Source organism: Cimex lectularius, unplaced genomic scaffold (assembly GCF_000648675.2).
Source record: "Cimex lectularius strain Harlan isolate CLEC.00 unplaced genomic scaffold, Clec_2.1 scaffold111, whole genome shotgun sequence".
Lineage (NCBI taxonomy): Eukaryota > Metazoa > Arthropoda > Insecta > Hemiptera > Cimicidae > Cimex > Cimex lectularius.
In genome coordinates this window covers 1,252,507-1,264,151 of record NW_019392681.1, presented here as the reverse complement: position 1 = coordinate 1,264,151, position 11,645 = coordinate 1,252,507, and the positions used below count along the sequence as shown (strand labels likewise).

General features: G+C 31.4%; 1 protein-coding gene across 2 annotated transcripts; it reads left to right on the top strand.

Annotated features, from left to right (window-relative positions):
- Positions 1 to 11,525, top strand: LOC106668648. Of its 2 annotated transcripts, XM_024225636.1 has the most exons (6): positions 1 to 251; positions 374 to 536; positions 7,760 to 7,903; positions 7,965 to 8,188; positions 8,255 to 8,454; positions 10,640 to 11,525. In XM_024225636.1, the coding sequence occupies exons 1-5, from the start codon at positions 31 to 33 to the stop codon at positions 8,445 to 8,447; spliced, it is 945 nt and encodes a 314-aa protein (XP_024081404.1). In that variant the 5' UTR covers positions 1 to 30; the 3' UTR covers positions 8,448 to 8,454; positions 10,640 to 11,525. The 2 variants fall into 2 exon arrangements, 1 of the variants encoding a protein (XP_024081404.1); XR_002909996.1 differs by lacking the exons at positions 1 to 251; positions 374 to 536 and adding an exon at positions 5,239 to 5,386.
- The last annotated feature ends 120 nt before the right edge of the window (positions 11,526 to 11,645 follow it).

Below are 11,645 nucleotides of genomic sequence, written 5' to 3'. Positions count from 1 at the left end.
ATATAAGACATCCGGATCACAATTTTACAGATGGCGACTGTAGAAGCAGTGCCGATCGAGCCGAAAGGCGAGCATATAACGGCATATATGATGGCCTCCTCTCTTAAAGCTGCCGTGGGGCCATTTTCTCTCCTTCCTCGCTCCAAACAACGTTCGTCTCTCCGTTACTGGACTTTTCTCAACCCTTTTCCATTTAAATTCGTGTTTATCGACAAAACTGACAACTTATTGACGTCATCTACGACAGAATCGTAAGTAATTTAAAGTCGTAAATAGCCCTCGTTCCGATCGTGCGAGTTTGTTCACCAATAACCTGCCTACTTTCTCTTTTTTTGTTATTTTTCAATTATTTTATTTTACTCTTTTTAAATAGCGTTTTTTTTAAACCAGATTTGGGAATGGTTGACGTGATGTACACGACGAAAAAGGTTCTGTGCAGGGTCTGTGCCCAAACCGAATTCAGTGTCCCGATTTTCAGCTTTCTGGGGGAACAGTTACAGCTTCTCCATCAAATTAGCTTCTGCCTCGGAATCCGAGTGAGTAACATTATGAATATACACTTAGAAAGAACGAGGATCTCATATAAGTTATAATCACGTGGCATATAACATCATGAACGTAAACAAATTCATTTTTAAATAAATTTCTATCAAATAAATAAACACTTGGCCAGGACGACAGTCTCATATAAGTTATAATCTCATAACATAAATTCTTCAAAGTAAACTTTCTAAAATTAATTTCTTGATTTCAGTTCCTTGCATAAATCAATTGTTCTTAAATAAACACTAATACAGAGTCAGGTACATTAAGTAATATGTCTTTATTAATATAACTGTAAACAGAGAATATGTACTATTGAAAAAGAATATACAGCGGTCTTATCTGCACTATTAGGAAAAACTGGGTTAGTCAAATTTTGGTAAAAACGAGATAAGTGCTATTCCCGCAGACCTGGCAGATTAAGTAAGTCGAGAAGGGAACAGTTGTAGGTTCTACGTAAAATTAGCTTCTGTCTCGAACTCCGAACGGAAAAAAGAATACATTTAGCATGAATGAGGGTCTCATATAAGTTATATCTAAATCTCATGGCATATAAGTTCTAGAATTAACCTCTATAATTCAATTTGTTTTTAAATTAATTTTAATCGAAAGTCATACATAATAATACGTCTTTATTAATAAGAAGTGTAAATTACAAATTTGTACTATTCGTAAGTAATATACAACAGACATGCACCATCGGGACAAAACTGGATAAGTCAAATAGTGGCAAAATGAGATAACTTAATATTCCAGCAAGTCTTTAGGCCTGACAGACTTTATTTTTTTAGTCAAGAAGGAAAGTGTTTGATTCCAGAAGGAAATAGTTAAGCTTCTCCATCAAATTAGTTTATTCCTCGGAATTCGAGTTAATAGCAATATAAATATAGACGTAGTCAGGACGAGGATTTCATATAATTTACAATCCCGGGACACATTCAAAGTCAACAAATACACTTTTCCCACCAAATAAGTAAACACTTAGTGTTATATGCACCTCATAAAAGTTACAATATCACGGCACATAAGTTCTTAAATTCAATTTTCTCAAATTAATCTCTTAATATATATTTTTCTCAATTGTTCTTAAATTAACGCTAATCAAAAGTAAGACATATATCATGGACACACCTGTTGTCAAATTTTGGCAAAATGAAATAAGTAAATATTCTAGAAAGTTTTTAGGCTTAGACAAACTATATGAATTTTTAAGTCAAGAAGGTATCAGTTACGCTTCTACATTAAAATAGCTTCTGCCTCCGAATCCGAGAGTGTAACATTATACATAAATATACACTTAGAAAGAACAACATTCTCATATAAGTTACAATCATGTGACATGTAAGATTTTCAAAGTAAACAAGTATACTTTTAAGTGGATTTCAATCAAATAAATAAACACTTAGCCAGGTTGACGGTCTCATATAAGTTATAATCTCATGGCATATAAGTTCTAGAATTAATTTCTTTATCACAATTTTTCTTTGTATAAATCAATTGTTCTTAAATTAACTCTAATCACTAGCTACATATGATGATGATAATATGTCTTTTTTTAATACAAAATATAAACAATTATAAGTTTTGTTGCATAATGGGTTAAAAGTACCAGAATGTCAGGATGTAATTAAATAAATAAAAATATTATTTGACAAGGACAACTGCATTGAATTTGGTGGGCACATAAAAAAGAAAAAAAAAAGGTTCTATAAAAATTGGATTTATATCTAAGGGGAAAATTTTAAAATTGCAATCCCAAAAAGGTGGATTTTGACCTTCCAGTTTTGTCCCGATGACGCAGATATTCATTGTATTCGGTTCACTTGACTGACACATTGTTGGAATAAACAAATAAAACTAAACTCAATAAAATGAAGTCACTGTCATAGCGCCATTGTGAATAATTATTGTTGTTTGTTAGTCCTGTTTATAAGGTGTAGACTGTATTAGTGTACTACTATTATAAGTGGGATATTTAAGAACTGGTGTTTATATGTAGGAAATTATAATGTATTTGTTGGTAAACAATTAAATGTAAATGCGATATTTGGTGCATTTAATTGTGCATATGATCATCAAATAAAATATTTTTAAATAAAAAATAAAACAACATTAATTTTTAATAAAAAGTGACATTGTCCAAGTTATGAATTGAAAAGTGTGACCCACAGGGTGTTAACATATGTATGTTATCATTTACATTCATTTACCTTTTATGTTGAGCCAATTTTTTAGTTGAATCTACAGTTATTTTTAATAAAAGGTGTAATTGTCCAACATAAAATTAACTTCACTAATTTCGTGGTCCGCTTGACCAATTAATATATTATAATTAATTAAGGTTTTTAGTTGAGATAAAAAAGTCAATGGCATGAGCGGGATTCGAACCCATGATCTTTGGCTTGATACGCCGCTGCTTTACCACTTGAAAAATGGCAAAAAGGAGGGAAAATACAAAAGGTGCGGTTGAGATGGGAAGTTGGTGTCCGAGTGGATCAAGGTCACGATAGCTCAAGTGGTACAGCAGCGGAGTATCTAGCCGAAGATTGTGGGTTCGAATCCCGCTCGTGCCATTGACTTTTTTATCTCAACTAAAAACCCTAATTAATTATAATAAAAATTAACCTATGAAATCAAAAGTTGAAAAGATATCCTCAGGAGCTAATTTCTGCAGGCATATTTGCTGTTTCTTTCTTTTGCACACAACATACCCTAATAAATTACGAAATCAATATATACAAATAAGGTTTACATACTAACTGCATTTTAGTTAAGATATTCATTCATTCAGAAAAGTTAAGGAAACTATTGTCAATTCTGATTCAACTTTTTGTTTAATAATTTAATAAAAAGTGTTATTGTCGAATAAATTAATAAAATGAAAAGTGCTGCTGTGAAATGAACTACTGTTGTAAGATTAACATACACTGTCTTTCGCTTGCTATGCATACACAATATACTTAACATTAATTTATATTTTGCTTTCGGTCCATTAAAAAAACGTTTTTATTGGAACTACAGTTATTTTTTTAATGAAAAAGTGTAATTGTCTAATAAATTCGGTTATGAAGTAAAAAGTGCTGCTTTAAAAGTGATGCCCACCGGGTGCTAACTTCTATTGTGCATTTGCTTTGCCTTAATTTGTTTTGCATATGCAACGTACCCTAATAAATTATGATTAAATGATTAATAGTTTCATAAAAACATTAAGAGTACTAACTGTACATTTTATCTAGAAATAATCATAATTAATTGTAATATATTGAATATTGAATGGTCAAGCGGACCACACAATTAGTGAATTTAATATTTTCCTGCATTTGTATAAACACAAGTTCTTAAATATGTGCATATATTTATCAAAATGATTAATAAGTAAACTGTTGTTGTGTGATTTAAAAAAAAAATTATTGCTATTATGATATGCATTGTCTTTTTGCTTTGCATGTATTATTTATTGCTCTGCATACACAACGTATTCTGGGAAATTATGGGTTGAAATATAGGACTTATAAATCATGATTTCAACACATTATTTTTCCAAATTATTCCACTATTATTCCAAACTGGATTCACTACTACAGATATTTTGTATGTACAAAAATACATACAAAAATAAAATAAAATTATTGGAGATTGTGAGATGCGGTCTGGTGTGATTTAGATTTTAGAAAAACATTTTCTTTATCGTGCCAATGTTTCAGTCTTCATTGAGATCATCTTCAGGGCCTTGTATTGCCTGTATTTCAACAAAAAAGTTCTCTGATAGCCGATGCAAGTTTCTTCTCATTGTTGATGTCCTTCAGAATACTCTTTGCTTGGTGCCCATACGTAGAATCTCATGTTCTTCGCTCTTCTCGTGTAGAAATGTGTGATGTTTAGTGACTGTTCGTTAATGATTATGTGGAGATCGTGAGATGCATTCTGGTGTGACGTAGGTCTTAAAAAAACATTTTCTTTATCGTGCCAACGTTTTGATCTTTATTAAGATCATTTTCAGGGCCTGTGATTTATAAACATTGTTTAAGTTATACACTGATTATAAATCCCAGGTCCTGAAGATAATCTCAATAAAGATCGAAACATTCGATTGATAAAGAAAATGTTTTTCTAAACCTACGTCACACCAGACTGCATCTCACAATCAAAAAATAATCATTAATTAACAGTTACTAAATACCACACATAAAATGAAAAAAAAATAAATACTAATTTTTAAATATTTACATATATTTATCAGAATGAATAATAAGTTAAGTAAACTATTGTCTTGTTATTTATCTTTTTACTTCCATAATTTTTTTTTTAAATTGAAATTACAGATTTTTTAAATCAGAAGTGTAATTGTCTAATAAATTCAGTTATGAAGTGAAAAGTGCTGCTTTGAAAGTGAAACCCTCAGAAGTGCTAACATATAATGTCGTATTTTCTTTGCCTGTATTACATTATGAAATATTAAAACATAATCTTTTATCATCTTACTTCAGTTTGAATCTGATCATGATCAACAAATTTTCCCTATAGCCGTTAATTAGATTTGTATTGTTTTTATTGAAATTACTGTTATACCGAATTACCAGTCATCTTAAAGTGTCCAAAGTATTTCAGTTAAAATATAGTCCTTTTTTCTTATAAGATAAATGTTTTATCTTATCAAGTTTGAACTGCTGATCAGTCATCTTTCAAAAAGTCAAACGTGTCCTGGTGTGGTTGAATCATAACTAATCAAATATGCTGCATCAGTATAAGTGATAAAGTCGCATAAAAGGAAATTCATGTACTACTACTGTACTGTATATAATGTACTAGTAATCTCATTTGAGTTAAGCCAGTTTTTGTTAATGTAGGTACTTATACAAATTACAAAGTACATCAACTTTTCTTTATAAAAACATGCGGCATTTTGTTTGATATGTGGAATTGTAATAACCAAGATTTATTATCTGTGATAAATTATGGTGAGATCTGCAAAAGTTTTGTTTAATCGGGTCTGCCGTTTCTCATTGATAATGACGTGAAGTTCAGGTTGATTTGCAAGAATTTGTTATAAGAACGGGTTATAAACGTTTGCAAAAAAATGTCTTTTTGTTAATAAATTTGATGCTTTGTCATTTCTCTTTGCTCCCTTTTTTCTAGTATTCTTGAAATTTTCAAAAAAAATCTTATTAAATTGTTCACTATTGTTAGTTTAATTGGCCAATTATGTTTGGCGAAAGACTAAATTTCACAGGACTTTGCGTCGGTATGAATTGTTGAAGGTCTAAAATCAACAGGATTATTCAAGTTGGTTGAAGAAAACCAAAATAAAATTTTATTGTGGCTGAATATGGTTGAAACAACTTTAAACCACTCTGCAGTCATGACAAAACATGTTTAATCATTTTTGAACTGTGGTAGTGAAACCTCTTATTAGTGTAAGGTCTGATTATGTGACAAATCACAAAATTACATATTCTTAAACCCAAAATATTTTGATGTGCTCGCACCAACATTATTTAGCTGCATGGATTTTGATGAAATGGTGCTATTCATTTGACTATTTGAAAGGGTCACATCGTATATTTCACGTTCTTCTATTGCCTATATAGTTAATTTAAAACTGTTTAAATTTTTGTTTCCTCTCCTATTATAATTTATCTACGTCTAGAATTAAACTTTAAAAAAAGTCAACGTATGGTTTTCTGTCTTTGGTTTTTTTGGGACTTCAGAAAATGAATTATTGGGGCCACAATGTTGTCATTTGCAGCAGCCAGTCATTTCTTGAAAGATGTCATATGCTACCTTTGTTTGGTAACGTTTGGAAAGAAACTGGGACTCATGTAACAACACCACGCAATAACTGGTTGTGCGTGGAGCAGACTGACACAAACAAAACATTTGACTTGGCCGGTGCGGTTTATCCCCATTCAAACCTGTACAAAAATGGTCATCTTGGCTCGCTGCAAACAGCTTGGATCAGCCGCAGGCTGTTTTGACTAATCTGGCGTGTTTTCGGCCTAAGTGACGCATGACAATAGTGTTATAATATTAAAACTGAAGACTGATCTGTTCACCGACGAAGTGGTTATACCCTTCCATTACCATTCACATGCCAACATGTATGGTCTTACCGTCAAACACACTTTCAAATTCACTCCTATTCTTCTGATCTCTATCCACATATATAAGGAATACTGCATTCAGTTTCCTTATTTCTGCCTCCAACCGGTGGAATTTGATTTCTCACTCTATCCACCAACCCCTATCTATTTCCATCTTTAAATCCCTATCTTTGATTACATTTTGTCCTTACTTCTTGGCAATGGAGATTCTTAATTTCAATTTTTAATTTATTCTTCATAGTAGTCTATTTTCATTTTGTATGTATATATTTTTCCAAAAAAAAAAAAAAGTCAAGCTTAAATCTTTGTAAATACATTGTATTCATAATTAATCATTCAAGAGAACTTTTAAGTCCCAAAATACATTTTATTTTTCATTTTTAGTTATATTAAAAAAAATATATATATTTTGTCTGCTGAGGAGTCGGTGACAACAAATCCAATGGTTGCTTGGGTGGTTAATACATTTTGGTAGTATGTTAAAAAAATTAAAGTTGGTATTATGAACTTCAAACTTACTGTAAAGTGTGTGGTGTTTAGTGACAACACGACACACAAGAATGACACATCTACAAGGAAAACACTTTGAGCCCCAGAGATGATCTCAATAAAGGTCAAAACATTGGCACGATAAAGAAAATGTTTTTCTAAAACCTACGTCGCACCAGACCGCATCTCACGATCTTTGAATAACTTACTGTAAAGGAACATTAAAAAAAAAAATTAAACAATTATTTAATACAAACTTAATTTGTATATCACTTAATTGTTTCTATTTAATAATGTACCTTTATTTTTTGGCAATTTATGATAAATATTTATGTAAAAACTGTTTTAATTAGGTCTGTTTTTAATTTTGAAATAAAATATTTAAGCATTAATTCATTAACCATAGAGAAAACACAATATTTTTGGCCTTTATACATTATACAAATATAAGTTAATAAATAATAAAAGATTAATCAGGAAATAGGTTCTAATATTAATGTTTGGAAATGTTATTTTTTTGTAGATCAGTTAATTAATGACCTTTACACCATAATCTGAATTTAATTAATTAGTAATTATTACTGGTAATATTTTTATATTTTTAATTCTTAAAATTTTACTTCAAGGTTCTGGAAAATGATAATTTGCCGAAACACATATGCTACATTTGCTTGGGAAAGCTCACATCGTTTTTCCAATTTAAACAAATGTCTGTTAACGCTCAAAGCCAAATCCCTCATCTCATGTGCGAACTACCTGAATCAGTCACTGTAAGTTTTATTTGTAATATTTAAAGAGAATTTCTATTTATTAGATATTATTTGTCTATAGATAACCCCAGTTAAGAATGGTGAAGTTGGATCGACAGCTAATGCAACACGCAGTTCTTTACAAAATGGTGTATCTAACAAGGATGAGTCAGACAGCAGTGGTTTAAACCTAATGATTCAAAATGTTCAATCCCTCGCGCATACTCCAAGGACACCGGGTGAAATCTCTACTACCCCATCGGCACCTGAAAAACGAAAAAACCTCGATCTCACACCCGAGGAAAAGTGAGATACTAGATTTTCCATAGTGAAACAATAAATGTTTAATTTGCGACTCTTTTTTTCCCCCAGGGCTGCGAGAAAAAAGGAAAGAAAAACGGTATGTATGGAATGTGGCCTGTGGATGCCAAGGTACGAGATAGCAGAGCATGAAGAAAAGGTCCATTTCAAAAGAGACTATTTCTGCCTGAGATGCGAGAAAGACTTTGTGGCACAGCCACAATGGGCAAAACACGTAGAAGAGGTTCATTCAGAGGCAACTTAAAAAAGATGTAATTATTTAAATATTTTAAAGTTATTCTTCCTAAAGCATTTACTACTTCAGATATAAGATAAACTTTTAAACAACTACCTCCCACTACCTCGCTTGACCAATTAATACATTACAATTAATTAAGGTTTTTAGTTTAGATGAAAAAAAGTCAATGGCACGAGCGGGATTCGAACCCACGATCTTCGGCTAGATACGCCGCTGCTCTACTACTTGAGCTATCGTGACCTCGATCCTCTCGGCAAAAAGGAGGGAAAATTCAAAAGGTGGGGTTGAGATGGGAAGTTGGTGTCTGAGTGGATCGAGATCACGATAGCTCAAGTTGTAGGGCAGCGGCGTATGTAGCCAAAGATCGTGGGTTCGAATCCCGCTCGTGCCATTGACTTTTTTTCATCTCAACTAAAAACCTTAATTAATTGTAATGTATTAATTGGTCAAGCGGACCACGAAATTAGGGAATCAAATATTAATCTTAATAATAAAAATGATAAATAAGCCTTCTGATCTTCCTAGTTGCTATCGGCCCATTACTCTCCTATCTATATATCCTCGCCAAAATTCTAGAAAAATCCTTTCTCTGACGATTATTGCCGATAATTGAAAATACTAATATTATTTATTTTTGATTATCAGTTTGGATTATGCCCATTTCACTCATCAACTCAACAGTTGCACATATTGTTGACAATATCGCTTCTTCCCTTGAACAAAACGTCACTGCTTCTTGATGTAGAACTGGCCTTTGATCAATTCTAGCACTCAAGCTTTCTTTGGAAATTGAAGAACATCCTCCCTCAATTGTACTATCTCATAGTGGGATCATATTTGACTGATTTATTTGGCCGAATCCACCAGAGAACTTAATTTTCACGTAGTTACGTATTAGAGTGGGTGTTCCTCAGGGAAGCATACTTGATCCATTTCTATTTGCAGTATACCTTCTAAATATTCTTACACATAATTTGGATAAACACTCAATACTTACAACCACACCTAAATTAACAGTATGGATCACTAAATGGAGAATATAAATAAACATGATGAAAAGCATACAGGGGACCGCGGGAGCCGAGTTGTTAACATGATGACTCTCGGCTTGTAGATTCCGCATGGGGTTCATTTCCCACCGACACCCCTTGCCCTTTTTTCACACTACCCTTCCTCCTCCCATCATATATGATGAAACAATCAACATTGTACTCAGGCTAATACGCAAGTTCATAAGGCCATTAAATAACATGCAGATAAATTTTACTCTGCATAAAAGTATCTGTTCTCCAGTGAGTATAAATGGAACCTCATTGCTCACCACTGACCTTGTGCGTTATCCTGAAATTTTCATATAAAGCAACTGAAAAGACAAAAAACAAACCGCCATTATAATCATTAAAAAGACTACTTGACTCATGATCAAAATTAAAAAACAAACTTTTAATTTACAAAATAACGATAAGACCTCTCTGGACGTACAATTGTGAAGTGCAGGCTCAACCAAGAATTCCAGTGCTCCAATAAAGTCAGTCTGAAATTCCCCATCAAATTATAAATGTTTCTTTTTATGATTCAAATCATACTATTCATAATGATCTACACATCCCGTTTGTACATGACCTCATCAAAACCCACGATAAAAAATTTCATCAATCACTGAGCATTGACAATAATCTAACTAGCATGACAGTTATCACTTCCTTCCATACAAAAAAAAAAAAAAAATTCTCCAAGACGATTGAAGCAAAATCGGGCCAGAAACCTTCTCAGTGATTGATGACGAGATTTCAGTGTGAAGGAGTGTTGTCGTTACTGGGCAACTTCTAGTCCACTCAAATGACAAATTCACCATATATAGAAAATATTTAATATAATATCGGGTTGTCTGGAAAATAATGCAGGATTTTAAGTTTTCATTAAAAAAAATCTATATAAAATATTCTGTTTACGTTTACAGGATTACTCATTTGTATGAATGTCAACANATTATTTTGATTAAAGAACATTGCTTTAAAGTAACTAGTTTCTTTTTTTTTGTTTAATACCAAAATCCTGCATTATTTTCCGGACAACCCAATATTTGTAGTTGTAAATAACAAATAAGTGTAATAAATTTTTTTAACAAGTTAATATTGCTGACCTATTTGATTACTTATGTTTTACCTATTTTATTAATAAAATTTATTTATTTACAGATTTCTACTTTGCCATCATTTGGGTCATTGAAGAATTCTGAATGCTTGAAGAATGAAGAATCGGTCCATCTAGACTGTGTTTATTTCACATTCTTCTTAAATGAATTCCTGTACATAAATATATTATATCTATTATGTAGTTCCTGTCGTTAAAAAATTGTCAAATTTTTTATATATTGTGTATAAGAGTTGTGAAAATATTTTTCTTTTTTACAATTGGGATTCTATTTCAGGAAGAAAAACGCGTTTATAAGTATTCTTTTTTGGCCAATCTGTGATATCGCAAACTCTATTCCCATGCTGAAAAAATAATTTTAATTCCGTGAAAAATTTTAATTTGATCTCGTTTTTTATTGTACAAAATTATTAGCACTGAGCGAAGTTAATTGTGCCTACCTTGAGCATTCACGCAAAGTATTTACTTGGAATAGAAATGCTAATGACTATAAGACATTTCAATAAAATACAACCATGCACTTAACTTCTTGTAATTGTAATTTATTTTTTTTTCATGTCTTTTAGTTTAAATTTAATCCTATTGTTAAGAATTACGTCGTTGATGCCTTTGTTCTATCCCCCTGTACATTTTATTAAAAGTGCATTATGATAAAATGTTACTATTGGCAGAGATGCTATAGGTGTAACTGAATCCCATGTTATTTTAATAAATTATTTTTTATTGTCACTTGTATTTACAGCTTGAAGTTGTTGCAAATTTAATTTTTGCAATATTCGCAAAGAGCCATTATTTACAGTATCATTTACAAAAATAGCCATAATACTGTTCAAAAGTTAAATTTATTGTTTTAATAAACAAATTGTATTTACACTTGAATATACAAATTGTACATAATTTTTCTACAATAATATACAAATACAAAAAAAAAAAATTGAATTGAGTAATTAATAACCTGCATACAGTAGTTGTTTTCAGCAGATCAGCCAAGTCTGGTAGTAGTTATTTTTAATAAAAAAAGTGTAATAATGAAAATAAACTGTTAATAAT

Bases quoted from the DNA above. Each gene is read 5' to 3' on its own strand.
- LOC106668648 (XM_024225636.1), top strand. From the start codon at position 31: ATGGCGACTGTAGAAGCAGTGCCGATCGAGCCGAAAGGCGAGCATATA. The intron at 252-373 runs GTAAGTAATTTA...CTTTTTAAATAG, and splicing joins ACGTCATCTACGACAGAATC to CGTTTTTTTTAAACCAGATT. The intron at 7,904-7,964 runs GTAAGTTTTATT...ATTTGTCTATAG, and splicing joins AACTACCTGAATCAGTCACT to ATAACCCCAGTTAAGAATGG.